Here is an 18,312-nt window from a genome sequence, read left to right on the forward strand (position 1 = left end):
GGAGAAAAATGGCTAGTCACAAAATGAGTGCTTCCCCGGTACACTGGTACACCTACTACGAATCAATATCCCAATGCCTGGAAAGGAGAGTGCTTGAAAAGTAGAAGCCATAGCTGGCTTCCTTCCTTGAGCTACCAAAAGAATGACAGACAACCTCACAGAGAAAGAAGAGTGGGTTGTTATTGGGTCACATAACTTGCTTAGTTGTGAAAGTGTGGCTGAGCGGGTTTCATTTCAAGGTGCAACTACAACAGAATATGTATGTATAGAATTACTGAGACCTGCAGTCCACTGCAATCACTAAGCTCCCACCATGCCCCCCCCACCAAAAGAGAAGAATAATAGCATTAGCAGATCTTAATTTTATGTCCTCCTTTGTCAAAATAAAGCTGTTATTGCTCTTTGACCAAAAAGCTGCCAATGTACTCTAGGCAAGGATAATTAACTAAGATAAATGCTTTGTTGGCCAAAATGGCGGACGATCTTTAAAGAGGCTTCAATGTGCAACCCTGTTTAGCCGCCGTGTATCTTGCAATTTGCCTGCCATAGGCGAACAAGACTCTGCTACTTCCTCTCCCTTCCCTATCTGGATCTGATGGAGCCATTTCTTCCTCTTACATGCCGCAGCAGCTGCCAAAGGTGGGGGAAGACGCTACCCAGTGCTAAGGTGCATGTGCTCACTCCCCTAAACATGGTAACATTGGTGCCTACCCAATTGGAATATTTAATTTATCTGTAAATCCCTAGCAAAGTGCACTACATGTGCCCAGGGCCTGTAAATTAAATGCTACTAGTGGGCCTGCAGAACTAATTGTGCCATCCACATAAATAGCCCCTTAACCATGTCTCAGGCCTGCCATTGCAAGGCCTGTGTGTGCAGTTTCACTGTCACTTCCACTTGGCATGTAAAACTACTTGCCAAGCCTTAAACTCCCCTTTTTCTTCATATAAGTTACCCCTAAGGTAGGCCCTAGGTAACCCATAGTGCAGGGTGCTACGTAAGTAAAAGGCAGGACATGTACTTATGTGTTTTACTTGTCCTGGTAGTGAAAAACGTGCAAACTCGTTTTCAACAACTGTGAAGCCTGCTCCTCTCATAGAGTAGCATTAGAACTGTCCTCATATACTTTTAAGTGGTAGATTCTGATCTGAAAGGAGTAGCCCTGTCATGTTTAGAATGGCCAGAATGGTAAACATCCTGCTTACTGGTGAAGTTGGATTTAGTATTAATATTTTAGAAATTACACTTTTAGAAAGTAGGCATTTCTCTGCACTTACTGCCATCTGCGCTTTACAACCTGTCTCCAATCCACGTCTGGTCTGTGCTGGTTGAAGGCTTCCCTTGTGCATTCCACCCAGACAGACATAAACACAGGGCATTCAGTCACATCTGCAGTCATCTGCATACTTAATGGGTCTTCCTGAGCAGGAAGGGTGGAGGGGCTCTCTCTTACACTTGAAAGGCCAGTGGCCTGCCCTCACACAAAGGACTGATAATCCCCCATAGGGATCCTGGCAGACAGGACTGGGTTTAAAGGGGAACTTGTTCACTTAAAAAAACTCTTTGAAGTTTCCTCTACTTCCAAAGCCCTTTTTGGTATATATACTGGGTCTCTGACCCCACCAAATCAGACACTTCTGGATCTACAGCTGGACTTTGTCAGAGGAACTGCCTGGCTACCCAAAGGACTAATCTGGACTGTTTTGCTGGAAAGGACTGCTGCCCTGCTTGTTGCCCTGTTGCCTGTTGCCTGCAGGCCTCTGACTCCGCTGGAAGGACTCTGCCTTCCCCACAAGTGCTTTCCAAGTGCTTGGATTGAGTATGCCTCCTGTTTTGAAGTCTCAGAGCCACAAAGACTTCACCCCAGAGAACAAAATCCCCTTGCGTCAGGAAATCAATGCAACACCTACCACATCAACACAGCACTTCCTCCTTCTATCAGCACATCAAAGATTTTCTATGCATCGTCCCTGGGCATCAAAATATCACTGCATTGCAGTGAGGAACTCAAGGATTGTGCTCCTGGAAATTGACGTATCACCTTGCAGCATGGAAAGAAACAATGCATCGTCGGTGCGTGTTGGAAACTCCGATGCAGCCCCTTATTCTTCAATGCAACTCCTTCTCTGTGGCTCCCGTGCATCATTATTTTTGACAAATCCCAGGTGCTGTGTGTTAAAAGGATATAACCAATAATTCCTAAGGATTGAGACTCCTTTTAACCTTTAAAAAGTGATACCTCAACTTATTGCCATTGGTTTTTGTCATTTCGATCCTATTTTATTCAGATAAATATTATCTATTTTTCTAAACTGGTGTCTAGTACATTTTGTGGTGTTTTCACTGTGTTACTGTATGAGTTATTGCACAAATACTTTACACATTACCTTCTAAGTTAACCCTGCTTGCTCTCTGCCAAGCTACCAGAGGGTGAGCACAGGAGAATTTGGATTGTGTTGTGACTTACCCTGACTAGGGTTGTGGTCCCTACTTCGACAAGGGTGTTTACCTCTGCCAACTAGAGACTCAACTTCTAACAATAATGCCCATATCATGGTCTCCCTGGACTACACTGTGGAGGTGCAGCAGCAGAAAAACTCCTTTCTGGCTGTCAAGCACCACCTCCGTGACCTAAACTTACACTATTCACTACTATTCCCTGCACATTTGTGCGTTGTTGCAGAGTGGGCAACATACTTTTTTGATTCCCAAGTGGATGCCAGGGACTGGCTGGGATCAACTGGACTGGCGAATTCAAGCCAGTCTACACCGGGGATGAACTGCCCCGCGACCCAGCTGTTAGCCACCGTTGCAGACACCAATGCCACAGAAGCTGCTCCCCACAACCCAAAGCTGTGCCCGACCTGGAGCAAGTAATACAGGAGAGGCACTGGGCTCTACAGACAGCAGTCACAATTTGTGAAGCTACACAGAGCTCAGAACCCGATGACAATTCTACCAATCTCCTCAGCGATGAAGGCTCTTTGGCTACTTGTCCTTGGATGGACTCAGCTGTCCCCCCTGATGTAACACCACAGACAGCTGATGATGTTATCTCCCATGCACTCTGTGGGATCTTCTGTGGCTAACCAGTTATACTGGCAACAGCTGATACTTAATGTTGATTTGCCTGTTTTTTCTAACCTCTCTTCCTTTGCAGCTGGCATGAGGTCAACATGACTTTGTATTTCCTTGTTATGTACTGCTAATGCAATGGAGTTAATTGGTATCCCACTGCGGTACTCTGACTGGTGGTAGATCGTTTATTCAAGGCAATGCATGCCCACCCTTATTGTATGAAGATCCCCTTTATTCAGTTGCAGTGCTTCCCTCCTTGGTCCCTCTTCCTCGTTGTATTTCCAATATTAACTCACATAGTTCGGCAGTTTAGGCGGGTACATGTTGTCACTTTGATGGTATTCATTATTATTCTTTTTTGGTTTTCTTCTTGGCTATATGCTGTTGTTATATGAAACCTGACCATGTGCTCATGGCGACATAAAATTAACACTGTTCATGAGCTGGCCTTCATCCCAGCTGCACCCTGTTCCATCACACACATGACCCACACTAATATTATCACCTGGAATGTGCGAGGGGAATGCACGCCTCCTTGCGCTGCTATGCTGTCTACTCATATTTCAAACATTGCTCCACCCACATAGTGCTGCCGCTAGGAACACATTTAGTACTCACAGAAGGAGCCACGCTCCAGAAGCGATGGTGCAGCCAAGTATTTGCCACCAGTTTCTCCTCCTATGCCTAGGGTGTACTGATATTGGTCAAAACAGGGGTCCCCTTCGTAACAGACGACGTTGTTGTAGACACAGAGGGCAGCTACATGTTTGTGAAGTGCTGAGTAGACATCCGTCACATCCTCATAGGCTCTGTATACGCCCCTAACAAGGAATAGGTCTTATTCCTTCGCAGGCTGTTTGAGACGTTGTCCTGCTGGAGCTGGGTCCCATGGCTCATAGGGAGACATTTCGATTGTATCCTCAACACTGATCTTAATCGTTTCTTCCCTCCACTGCCTCGCACAGCTGCGACTTCCAGTGCCCAGGCACAATACAACTGGCTTTAGCACTGGCAGCAGGTTGACATTTGGCGCTTATGCAATGTGAACACAACAGTGTATTCCTTTTCCGCTTCACCACACTATTTACATGTCTTGATAGACCGACTGGTCAGAACAGTCAAGTTACTCCCCTCTGCAACACACACACTGATTATTTAGGCTGCACCCACTCTGACCACAACCCTACTTACAACTCGCATGGGACACAGACCCCCTTCCTTCCCCACTTAGAGCTTACAGACATTGACGTTGGAGGATCCTTCCTTCTGCGCCTCTCTTGGCACTGCCCTTGCAGACTATTTGAACAAAACAACAACACAGCCTCTACCAGACTGATCGAGTGGGATGTGTTTAATGTGACCGTTAGAGGCCATTGCCCAGGCACAAACTGGAACATATGCAGACAACTTGATAGTGACAGCTCTCAAATCGAATGTACACTTCGAGATTGTGAAACCCAGGTGGTGCATAACCCAACAAACTCTGCCCAACTAGTGGCTGCACTGTACAAACATGCTTAATTATTAGATAGACTGAATTGTCTTAACTGTGCTGCCCATTCAGCTTGCACACATGCCCAGGCCAACAGATCTGGATGGTTACTGGCATGCCTTATACACCAAGATCAACAGAGACACCCTATCATGGCGCTGCGCTCTGCTGACAATGTGCTTTGCTCTACATTATACCTGATAAACACAATGTGCGACACACCACTATACATTGCTTTATCAATCGGTTTCCAACACGGACCACAGTGACCTTGGTTCCTGCCTCTCTACGGTGTCATTGCCCTGTATCATGCTAGACCAATGGGCAGAACTAGATGATCCCATCATACTGTTTGAAATACAAGAAGCAATCTGCGACCATGACTCAGGTAGAAGCCCGGGTCCAGACAGCCTGAATGCTGAATTCTACAAAACCTATGCCCCATTCCTTGCCCCTCACCTACAAACACTGTACAAGGAAGCTCTCAGCCTCCTGCCTCCCAGCATGAGGAGCTATTTAATTCCCTCCTCAAGTCAAATAGAGATCCCACCATACTGGGCTTGTACAGGCACATAGCTTCACTTAATACAGACTACAAAGTACTGGCCAAAATCCTGTTCTTGCACTGGTCCACCAGGACCAGAATGTGTTTTTCCCACCTGTAGCACCTCTCTGAACCTACAGCATTTCTTTAGTGTCCTGAAGTACTCTCCACAGCATTGGCCTCGAGCTGGATGTCTGGTACTGGACCTGGAGACGGTCTTTCACTCCCTGGAGTGGGCCTTCTTGTTTGAAACACTGCCACGTTACGGTATTGGAAGTCGTTTTCTCTGTTTGGTTAAACTGCTATACACCCAACTACAAGTCAGGGTCAAATCAGACTCTCTTATTTCAGAACTGGTCTGTATAGACAGAGGCATCTGTCAAGGTTACCTGCTATCCCCACTACTCTTCTCCCTACCAATAGAGCAACTGCGATTGCTATTTGGGAACAGGGCATGGCCTGGGGCATTCCCTTAGGTGATGGAACCCACTCTTTCTCCCTTTCTGCCGACGACCTGCTTCTATATCTCAAAGACGTGTACATGATTTCTAACATGATTGCTCTGTTCCTCAATCGCGTTGCTACCCTTTCTGGCTTAAGGTTAACTGGGCTAAATCTTGCCTGTTTCCCTTTACACCTGAGCTGCCAACCCAGACTTTCCCCTAAATGGTGTATCTTTACCTTAGCAGAACAATACATTCCAGTACCTGGGTGTCCAGGTGTATCACTCACCAGCGGACCTATTTGACTGCAACCTTACCTGCACTGTCCCTAAGATCTCAGATTACCTTTTGACAAACACTTTCACTATTGGGAGGGAAACGCATATCCCTCCTGAAAATTGTTGTTCTTCCCCATCTTCTCTATTATTTTGCTAACCTACCTCTTTATATCCTAACCCCATTCTTTCGCTCCCTTGAGAGGGTCATGAGGTAATTTATTTGGAACAAATCTTGATGCAGGGAAGCGCTTGCAAAACTTTACCTTCCCCAAGGCCAGGGCGGGCTTACTGTACAAAACCTAGTACTACCTTGCCTCCCAACTTAAATGGATGGCTAAATAGTTAGCAGGTTTACAACTGGCCAATACTGCCACAACGTTACCCGCATGGAATTTACTCACTACCCTTCAATTTGTCCATCCATGCCCCAGAGCAAAAACACCTGCTTCTCTGCTACTGGGAGTGGCCTATTGTTGCTACTGCTAGTGCATTTACCTTACATGGTTGTCAATTCCTTATGCACTGGCAATGGCCTTACTTGGTACACCTAGGGATCGAAACCTCACATCATCAGCGAAACTAACTGTTTGGCATGCAGCCGGTCTCCACCCTTTGGGGGATCTTTACTAGGATGGTACCTTCATCCTGTATGAGTCATTGATGGAGGACGAGGGCTTTCCCCCTGGCTGATTCCTTTTATACAACTCACTGCTTACAACATTAAGAAACAAATAAGTCAATATGGCCCAAGAGCATCGAACACACCTCACAATATATGACCTTCATGTGATGGGGCCGGGTCGACACAATACACTGGTTTGCAGAGTTACTGTGAATTCACACTGCACCACAGTGCCTTGGCTCGCCCCTGTACGGACAGGAAATTGGCAGCCTTATTTGAAAGCCTAGCTCATATTTCATGCTACTGTAGCTTTCAATTCATCCAGTTTTAAATTATACACAGGGCCTACCTCGCACCTACCAAAATAAACTGATATTTCCACCACACAGTCCCTGCTTGCCCTCACTGTCACCTGGTCGACGCAGACCTGCTCCACATGCCATGGGCCTGCTCATCTCTTCATCACTACTGGCGAGATGTTACGCTTCAATTATCCACTTGCAGAGGACTCCCTGCAGGGCAAAATTGGGAAATATGCCTCCTTGGTCTCTACCACAGAGACAAGAAATGCAGTGTTACCTCTCATTTCCTTGACCTGGGATTGCATTACTCGGTGGTAGAAATCACCCAAGCCTACAACATTGGCTGCCTGGATGCAATCGCTCCTTTCATAGGCCCAGGCAGAAAGTGTAGAGTTGTGCAAATATCCCATAGCCACTAACTGTTACACCATCCTGACTGACCTTCAGGCTGCCACACAGCAAGATGCTAAGATTCAGGAAGACCCGATGAAAGTTGGGGACAGAATGACAGATGGCCATATTCCCACTTAATCGTATGACATTCAGGGGTGTTTACCCTTCCCCTATGCACATTGTCCCAGGACCCTAAACTTGTACCTTAACTAGTGAAATGCATTATGACCTGTTTGGTTAGTTGCACAGGTAGCTATTTCAGTAATGCCAACGGTGAGTCAAGAGATCAGTTATAAGATCTGGTGCAGGTACCACCAGAACATTTGAGTAATGGCAAGGGGAGATAAATTGTACTGTGTGCTAGCCACAGACGTTAGCAGGGCCGGGGAGGGGGTAAACTAAAACACACACATAGGTGAGAGCGGTGGATATTTGCTATTTTAAAACAAGAAATTGTGTCTCAGCATACTGAGTTACTGTGATGGTGAAAGTGCGTAGTGAGTGAGATGTGCTCAAATAAAAACTTGGCAAGTATGGTGGAATTTCTATGGCAGCAGATCTGTTAAAGGAAGGATTTGTTTGTGTTCTTCTGTGGGGTCAGTGTTCCATCTATATGCTGAGTTTTAAATAGTGAACTACAAAAATATTGTGACCAGAATATCAACTACCAAAATGCTGAGAAGGTAAGTCTGTATAGGTAGGTATAGGTTTGCTATACCTAGCTCCACACACATGTACTTTGACAATATGTATGTGGAGTGAAGTGCAGCAAACCTATATTTACCTATATTTACTTGTCACTATCTTGGCAGTCGATATTCTGATAAAAACATTTTTCTTGTTCAATTGTTTTTGAATTTGAAAGTCTGACATGCTCTTTACGGTCGAAAATCAAGGTCTGGTGAACAACCACACACATACAAGTTTGTGGTTTTTCGACAAATATTTTCTAGTAGTTTTTCACCATGAAAAATCTTACATATTTTCATGATCAACTGTAGCAGTAAATGTCTTCCCAAGATAGTAAAGAGGAGAACATCTAGAAAATTGTTGGGGTTTTGCGAACCAGGCTTCTGCAGTGGAGAAATATTTTCCTCATAGAGAAATACATTTTGAGTCACATTTATGCTTGCCGAAATGTATATCTGATTATATGTCCATATGGAAAAGTAATTACTCAACTGAGTATTCTTGGGAAAGTGAGACTGATATGGATTTCCAGGAGGCTCAGAGGAATACTATATGAATCAACACATTTTTGGAAAGTTTCTTTAAAAGGAGAAATACCATTCTAACTTTACGCAAGACATTTTGTGAATCAAGCCCAGGTTATTCTTTATTTAAAACATTTCCGTAACCTGCCTACAAATCTGGAAAAATATTCATAACAGTTAATATGTATCATACCTTGGCATGGTATGTGTGGTCTCCATCTTGGAAGTTGATGGTGCCAAAAGCATCAGTAGGACTTGTTTGTGTGTGCTTCTCTACAAACCATTCTTCATCCTCTCTGTCCTGTGTACATGTGTAAACTTGCCAACTATTATCTAATGCTAGGTGATCCCCTATGAGACGACCACAGCAGCATCTGGAAAGACAGAAAGAACTGTCATTATTACTAACTTAGATTAGGTCATAAAATATACCCATCATATTTGTACCAAAAAGTTCAGCATTTTCTGAGTATAATTCCTTGCACTACAAGAGTAAACTTTGTCTAACACAAATGATTTTATATCAACACTTAATTGACTTTCCATTTCAGTAGTCTATATGAGAAAAGAAGCAACAGTGATATTTTTGTGTCCCATACGGTAGGTCAATGCTGTACTCTAGCCCCCTATAATGATCAATTAATGCTTGACAGCCTTTTATGAAGACGTTTCAGGTTTAAACATTTACACTTGCCCCAAAACAAACAATGTACACCATGCGTCCTACCTTTCTCAACATGATGCTCCATTATCAGACTAAGGGCCTCATTAGGTGGAATGTCAGCCTGCCAGTGCTGTGGTGAGAAGACCGCTGTGGACATGGAGGTCCTCAGTTGGCCTATTACGACTTTCCCACTGGGCTGACATGCGGGAACCAAGGTTCCTGCCCGAAATACACTGGGGGATGGGGTCCCCAGGGTTGAGTGGTCCAGGGAGGGGACCACATGAACTCCCACAACAAAAATGCACCAGGCCCCGGCATATGAGGTCCCCAACACCATATTCGGCACAGAGAGGGGGGCTGTGTGCCATCTCCCCTTAGATTTATATACTGGCTAATAGGTTAAGGGGGGGGCACGCAGCCCCACTCCTATTTTTTTTAAAAAGGTGCTGGAGTTCCCAACGCCATCCCCCATGGCTCTGGGGGATGGGGTGCCTAGGGCCATAACAGGTTAAAGGGGGGGGCACGCAGCCCCACTCCTATTTAAAAAAAAGGTGCTGGAGTTCCTGCCGTACACAGCCTTGGTTGGCTGTGTTTGGTGGGGTTAGCCACAGGGCCTGGCCGCATACCAGGTTTGTGGCCAACTCCCAAATGTACATAGCCAAAGGCCATGCGCAGCATGGGGTTAGATGCATGTGGGAAATCAGCCACAGGGACTGGTCACAAGCCAGGCCCGGTGTCCAACCCCCTGCCATGCACGGTCTAACACCCTGGGGAGAGTATGGTTGGCTGCATGTGGGGGGTTGGCTGAAGGGCCTAAATGCAGACCAGGCCCTGAGGCAATCCCCCCACCATACAAGACCAGAGGCCGTGTGCAGCTGGGGGTTAGATGAACGTATGGTAATTAAATATTACTTTATGGAAAACAAAACCCTGGAAATTCACTGAAAAAACAAAGATTAAAGTAACATAATAGCTCAATGAAATGCTCAGTATTAAGCTCTAAAAAAACACTGAAATTCACCAGCTATAGTTAGAGTTATCTTAATTAACTATAACTTGTGCCCTAAGATAACTATAACTCGGAACCTTGCTGTCTACTGCCAATTGCCTGAATCACTCATGACATCTTCTTTGAAATCATATGACTGTGCATGGCGGGGCACAAATAATAGTTACCTTAGGGCAATAGTTATAGTTACTTGAGATAACTCTAACTATAACTGGTGAATTTCAGTGATAAGGACTATTTAGTGGATATATATATATATGTATATATATATATATATATATATATATATATATATATATATATATATACATATATATATATATATATATGTATATATATATATATACACAAAGCAGTCCTCTTACGGCACGCTCAACAGCTGGTGCCTGTGTCAGAGGCGGACCATTCCCCTGTATCTAATTTTCGTCAAAAGAGAGTCACAGCACTCCAGGAGACTTGCTTTTCTGTTTAATGATTACCACAACACCATCAACACCAACACCGATGCATTTCAACTAACAAGTTTATCATATTAAACAATTTCTTGTCCGGGCTAGGGGTGGCCCGCTAGGGGAGACGCAAAAACTGGCAGGAGCTAGCCGGTATTCAGTCAATACAAAAAGAAGAAGCCACTACTACTCGCACACTCAGGACTTCAGAGTAAAAAGTAAAGCTTAATCACAACGGGTTTCGGCTGTCACGGCAGCCTTGGTCACGTGAAGTACACCGCCAATCATCAACAGTTAAATACAAGTAAGTCAGTTACATAGAAACAGGACAAGAAAACAGAATACATTATGGAAACGTCAGACCATTTATCACAGTTACTATTAATAATTCAAATGATACCAATTAAATATTTCTCAAATATAATATGTACCATTATTCAATTTCATTTATAAAAGGTTCATCACTTTCAAAAACATTTGTTATCCCACATGTATATCCATTCAATCCAAAAAAGGACACATTGCACATTTTGGAAGAGCAGAAACCAAACTTAGGTCAAAATTGGATCGCTATTGTGTTTAACGGGCCTGGTTCTATGCTTAACTAGATGTCCTATTTTATGATGATTGAAGCAGGATGTAATGTAAGCAGACATCAAGAACAATGGGAGTGCTAATGTGATTATATTTGGACTGTGTTGGCAAATCCTACTTCACTTCTATTAACATTTCAATGTGATTGACCTTGTTTGTACTCAATATCCCTGCTCTTAGGGAGCTATACAAATACAGCAATTTCATTCATATCTCTATAGGCTAGGTAGGCTCAGATAAACCAAACAGTAAACTTAGAAAATGCAGACTCTACAAATCAGAATAGTGACAATAGTGAGGAGGAGACTGTAGATTTCCTTGAATTGTGGGTGGGTGGTCAAACTTCCCTGAAAGTCAATAGTGAGGTATTTTTCAAGGGCAATATCACAGAAATCCAGAAGTAGAAAAACATGCAAATGGAGGAGACGGGGCAGCCCTTAAAGAACTAAGAAAGTTTTACCACAGACATTGGAAATATTTTAGTGACAAAAGATGAGAAGGAAAGGGACATTCTGGATCAATATGCCATTGCAGAGAAAATCAACAAGCATGGGTAAGAAACTATGACCTGATTATGACCTTGGCGAATAGGAAATTCTGTTAGAAACGTGACAGATATCCCGTCTGCCATATTACAAGTTCCATTATATCCTATAGAACTTGTAAAACGGCAGGCGGATTTCTCTGTCATGTTTGTGATGGAGTATCCCATCCGGCAAGGTTGTAATCAGAACCTATATAAGTTAGGCTCATTGGTTCTTCTTTTTATCATAATGAAATGAAAGAAAGATTTACATAGTGCAGCTTCTCACCTGTGAGGGTTTCAAGGCATTGTCGATGGGCATGTGGAGATATAGGCCCTCATTACAACCTCGGCGGTCTTTTAAAAAGACCGCAGAGGCTGCGGGAGCCAGAATACCGCCAGGGCCGGCGGTATACCTGGTTCCCTAATATGACCTTTCCGCTGGGCCAGCGGAAAAGTCACATCAACATTGCTGCGGGCTCGTAATAGAGCCGGCGGCAATGCTGATGTGCAGCGGGTGCAGTAGCACCCATCGCGCATTTCACTGCCCGAATTCAGGCAGTGAAATGCGCAACTGGGCTATGCCTGGGAGCCCCTGCACCGCCCAGACTAAGTGCATGGGCAGTGCAGGGGCCCCCAGGGGCACCCCAAGTCCCCCTTACCGCCAGCCTTTCCATGGCGATGTTTACCGCCGTGGCCAGGCTGGCGGTCGGGGACTCATAATCCCCAGGGCAGCGGTGTTTGCACCGCTGCCCTGGGGATTTTCACCTGGCGGTATAGTGGAGGGGGTGGCGGTATGGCCGTGGCTATTGCGCCACGGTCATCAAAGCTGGCGGAACACTGCCACCCTGTTGGCAGTGTTACCGCCAGCTTACCGCCGGCCGCCAGGGTCGTAATGAGGCCCTAAGTGATTTGACCAGAATCACAGGATCTTGCGCTGATGCTCGAACCCATACTTCCAGCTCCCGAGGTGGTCGCTCTGACCGCTGCGCTACATCCTCTCCAGTGCATTTTATGTTGCTTAAAATTATATTTCATTGGCCTTTTGCTACCTCTGGGTGTTTTGTGGTGCATGCATGATTGTATGGTTACCAAATGTAGGGAGCTTCTATCAGGGGTTGAGTCTTGTGTCATTACAGAAAGCCAATGTGTATAACATTCACCGTCAGTGACTAGGAATTCCTGTTAATTGGGAGGAGTTATCTCCTGTCTTAATGTTAATCCATTGTAATTCCTATTATAAATTTGATTCTTTGATGATCTCACTGAGACTGTTAACAGTCGGTTACACTGAAGGTCTGTGTAGAATTACGTCATATAGTAAACCTCCATCAAACTATCCATGTAGAATCACTAGATTTTCTGTATGGATTGTAGTGAAAAACCAGTGGCACTTAATCCAATTAGTGAATAATTACTAACACCTTTAACCATTTTGGATTTGGCATTGGCCCACTGGCACATGAGGAATACTGGCTGAGCATTCAGCGTATGCTTAATTTTCAAATGTTTTAATTGGGTGTCAGCCAAGTTGAATGAATATAGCACAGTGGTCATTTTGGATTGTATATTCACTCATACAGTTTTGATATTTACTTATTTTGGACATTTTGGGTTGGATAGTTACCTTAGAATTTTCCAAGGATGTTATACACTACATTACTCTGGACGTCAATTTGTTTCTTCTCGTCATCAATCATTTTCCTTAAGAACTGAGTCTGGCAGACATCTTTCTTTGGCACAGTGGTCAGCCTTACTAGTTAGTTTCTCATTCTTTCAACAACTAAATTGTTGTTTTCAAGTCCCAGTTTTACAAACAATTCAAAATGCAACCCATAGATCCTCCACCACCGTTCCTTCAATTTCCAAGGGCACCACCATCTAATGAAAGAATGTTTCAGAGCTTTTAATGCATCCCTTGGAGCTATAGATGGATTTAAGTTTAAACCTGACACGAAAAAATGGCTTCTGGAGCACTACCTTGGTTGGAGGGACAAGAGGTTTTTGAACACTTGTCGTTATTTGTGTCCGATGATCTTGCAAACAATAAGCTAATAAAACCATAGACATAATCCCAATAGAGCGCTTAGAAAAACAATAGCTCCAACTGGGGCTACCACAATGTCGTTGATGTAGTCATTCCCAACAGTGCAACGCCAGTCACGAGAAACTGCGGCGCTGGTCACAGAGTCGTAAGGACCCCCAGGTACAGTACCTTTGAGAACGAGGAAATAAAGACGTTGCACAGAGTCGGGTTCCTTACTACTAACGGGGAGGTGAGGCATCTGTTTCTTACTGTGAGGCTTGGGAGGAGAGGCATCCGTTCCTTAAGGTTGCAGGGGAGGTGATGCTGCATCAGTGTTAAGGCACCAGTTCCTTACGATCTGGCGGAGTTAATAAATTTGACCGGTCCAGGTGCGATGGGTGAACTCTTGGGTATGCGGTCACACCACAGGCCACAGGCGCCGCTGCCGAGTCGGATGTCATGGAGGTCCGAGACACGGCACTCTGGACTCACAATGTTGTGGGACTTCAAAGGTGCTGCGGGGGCTTCAGGCCAGTGGCGCTGGATCCGTGCCGTCGGTTATTGTTTTTGCACTTCAATGGGGACTACAGCTTTGGATGCAAGTAGCAGCGCAGAGTCGAGCATCCGCGCCAGTTCTTGAGTTGTCCAAAGTTGTTGTGCCTGGTTCTTCTTGTTTTTCACAAGAACTCACTTCCAAGGGCCCGGAATCTAGATTTGGTACCACTTGGCAAGTCAGGACTCTCAGCAAGAAAAAACCGGTGCTGGCAGTTGAAGTCTTTGATGTCCCTGAGACTTCTAAAAGGAGGAAAGCTCAGTTCAAGCCCTTGGAGAACCTTGGAAAGCAGGACATAGAAAGCAAAGACCAGTTCTTTCACTCCCAGGGCAGAAGTAGCAGCAGCAGGCCAGCACAGCAAAGCAACAGGCAGAGTGGCAGGTCCTCCTCGTGTATCCAGCTCTTCTCCCTAGCAGAATGTCCTCAGTCCAGAAGTGTTCTGAAGTTGTGGGGCCAGCAGTCCAATACTTATACTCATTTCTGTCTTTAAAGTAGGAGAACTTCATAGGAAAGTCATCGTAGTGCACACAACCCTGCCTCTCCCTGTCCTGGCCCCAGACACACTCCAGGGGGTTGGGAGACTGTTTTGTGTAAGGACAGGCAAAGCCCTATTCAGGTGAAAGTATCAGCTCCTCTCAACTCCCTTTGTGTTACTGTCTAAAGAGAATTCATAAACACCCCAAGTGTCAGTTTGACCCATACATCTATTCAGCAGCCAGGCAGAGGCACAGAATGGTTGAGTAAGAAAATGCTCACTTCTAAAGGTGGCATTTTCAAGCTTACAATTCAAAAACAACTTCAACAAAAGATGTATTTTTAAATTGTGAGTTCAGAGACCCTAAACTCCACATCTCTATCTGCAACTAATGGGACATTACACTTAAAGGATATTTTAAGGTAATCCCTATGTTATCCTATTAGAGAGATAGGCTGTGCAATAGTAAAAAGTGAATTTAGCAGTATTTCACTATTAGAACATGTAAAACACATTAGTACATATCCTACCTTTTAAATACACTGCACCCTGCCCATTGGGCTGCCTTAGGCATACCTTAGGGGTGACCTACATGTAGTAAAAGGGAAGGTTTGGCATGTTGAACTGGCAATTTAAAACTGCCCACACAAACACTGCAGTGGCAGGTCTGAGCCATGTTTATAGGGCTACTCATGTAGTTGGCACAATCAATGCTACAGCCCCACTAGTAACATTTAATATACAGGCCCTGGGTACCTCTAGTACACTTCACTAGGGACTTCCTAGTAAAATCAAATATGCCTTTCATGGAGAAAACCAAATCACCAATAGAACTTAGACAGAGAGCATATGCACTTTAGCACTAGTTAGCAGTGGTAAATTGCCCAGAGTCCTAAAGCCAACAAAAACAGGTCTGGAAAAACAGGATGGCATCACCAAGAGTGTTTAGGTATCATAATAAAACCGCAATGTCCCCAACAAGTTTTGTGATTGGGAGAGATTGGGAACACTAATCATGAGGATGTATTGTGCACATGTGTGTCCTCAGTTTCTGAAGTTTAAGGAGGAGTTGGGAGCAATAAATAATTTTGAACATGTTGTCAAAGTTAAAGAAGGACATGAACCAGTCAAGCATAAACCTAGATCACTACCTTTAAGCGTATGAGGTGAATTAACTGATCTTTACAGAAAATGTGTGCAGAGGCTGTGATATAACCTGTGGAATCTTCCCTGTGGTGTTCACCTATTGTGATGGCACATAAGAAGAACAAGGAGTTGAGGATGTGCCTTGGCTTACATTGCCTCAACAGAGCAATTTGGTTTGATGGCCATCCTCTCCCTAGGATTGATGACATGGTTACTAGATTAAAGGGCACCAAAATGTTCTCAAAGTTTGATCTGCAGTCAGTGTATCATCAGGTGATGATGGTGAGGAATCACACCGCCTAACTGCTTTAGTTACCTCTGATGGGGTGTTCTAGTTTTGCAGGATGCCACTTGATTTCACTTCTGTGGCAGTGGTGTTCCAAGGATTGATGGGTCAGATTTTACATTTTTAGGAGGGTGTCTTCGTGTTTCAATATGGTTTGATTTTTGGAGAAACTGAGGAAGAAAATTTGGAAAGATTGAAACAAATGTTGAGTGCCTTCCAGGAGAGAGGTGTTAATCTCAGGAAGGATAAGTGTGTTTTAAGTGTGGGTGTGGTTGAGTATCTTGGTCCCATGATTACTGGGGAGGGGTTGAAATTCAGATCACAATTAAAGGAGGGAATTGAGGTGGTACCTACACCTACAGCTCATGATCAATTGTTAGCTGTTATGGGAATGTTTGGATTCTATGCTAAATGTATTCCAAATTTTGCAACTATTGCCAAACCTATGGATAAGCCACAAACAAAAACGCTCAATGTGTGTGAGGCAGAGAGCAGCAACAGGCTTTTGCATCTACTAAGTCACTTTTATATTCAGGCACATCTTCGAAATCTTATGTCCTGGGAAAAAACCTGTCTCTCTGTCGATGGCCAGCACTGTAGTTGTGGGGGGGCATTGTCACACGGCAGAGATAGTGATGACCACACCATCACCTTCACACCCTGTACATTGAAAAAGCGAGTGCCAGCATTCGGTCATCAAAAGGGAAATGCTAACTTGTAAATGTGCTCTTGACAAATTTAGACCTTACTTGTGGAGGACTAGCTTCCTTCTGTGGACGGATCATAAACCATTGATCCCAATTCTAAATGGTAGTAATGTCAACTCATCTAAAGCCACTGGAAGGTTAATACGATTGAGTTCTAAATTTCTGGAATATCACTTTGATGTGGAACATTTACCTGGCACCAGAAACAAAAAAGCAGATTGCCCTTCTCGCTTGCTTGTCAGTAAGGATTAAGAATTGTTGGGGTCAGGTGAGCAGGATGAAAATGACACTGAATGTTTAGTTGCTAGTTTATCTTGGACATCTTACAAGCATGTGAATGAAAAGGAGTGGGTGACTGTGTTGTCAGAAGATAGTGAACTTGCTCAGGCTATGAACTATGTGGTGAAGGGCTGGCCACATAAAAATTCTCTACTCCCTCAGTTCCAAACCTGCAGCAAGGTACAAAGTGAACAATAGGATTATTATTTTGCAATGAAAAATTAATTCCCCCTCATGTAAAACCTGGACAAATTAATTCCCCCCATGTCTGGAGGCTGTTGGAGTTGTTACACAAGGGACCCCTTGCTATGACTGCCAGGAAGAAGATATTGAGAGAAAAAAGTTGGTGGCCTGCAATGGACAGGAATATTGAATGCTGTGTTGAAAGATGTGTTGTGTGTAAAATTAATGATAAGGGCTTAGAGTGCAGCACTCCTCCCAGGGGAATTGTAGAGTTACCAAGTGAAGTATGGTAAAAAGTAAGGGCCTGATTGAGACCTTGGATGGCCATGGCGACGGCGGTGGTCTGACCGCCATCAGGTTGGCGGTTGGACCATCGTATGACGATGCATGTGGTTCCATAGATGAAACACTGCTGTGGTCCCTCCAGTGCCACCAGGCAGCACAGAAAGCTGCAGTGGCGAGATAGGCCAATGAGGCAGACAGATCTCTAGTGTCTCCACCAGACATATTATGACGTTGCTTTCTGGCGTGACTGTGGTGGTCCAACCACCTTGTCTCAGCTGGTGGAAACTGAGGCATTTAAGGCAGGAACTCACCTGTAGGCAGCTGCACACATCCTGTGATGCCACTGAGTTGGTCATTCATGTCTTGCCACTGCTGCTGCTGATAAAAGGAGCCCAAAATCAACACCACTGTGGAGGCATCCGACGGCAAGACCACACACATAACCATGTTTCCAAACTCAACAGCAAATCAACGTGCCGCCATCGTCCTGGTATGGGGACTGTTCTCCATGGACCAAGTATAATTTTGTGTGTCCCGGGTCAGAGTTGTACATAACATATAACCCAATCACAGCCCCATGGTCAGGTCACTGACACTCCGCTGCAATACTCCACAAAACCAGGCATATCTGCACATCCCAGTTTCAGGGACAGTGAAGTGTACATAACACTGTGTCACACAACAGCAACACCAGATCAATATCACACTTACTAATTGAACTGACACTCTCACATTGTTCACATGCCATGGCCTGTCATGATATTGA

General features: G+C 44.5%; 1 protein-coding gene across 1 annotated transcript in view; it reads right to left on the minus strand.

The window, feature by feature from the left end:
* The window catches only part of TRPM6 (transient receptor potential cation channel subfamily M member 6), a 1,083,502-nt gene that overhangs the window by 738,304 nt on the left and 326,886 nt on the right, over positions 1-18,312 (minus strand). Inside the window, exon 4 of the mRNA XM_069229129.1 lies at positions 8,561-8,741. Within this exon, the coding sequence (XP_069085230.1) occupies positions 8,561-8,741 (181 nt within the window). The remainder of the gene's footprint in view (positions 1-8,560; positions 8,742-18,312) is intronic.

The sequence above is a fragment of the Pleurodeles waltl genome, chromosome 1_1 (genome assembly GCF_031143425.1).
Source record: "Pleurodeles waltl isolate 20211129_DDA chromosome 1_1, aPleWal1.hap1.20221129, whole genome shotgun sequence".
Classification (NCBI taxonomy): Eukaryota; Metazoa; Chordata; class Amphibia; order Caudata; family Salamandridae; genus Pleurodeles; species Pleurodeles waltl.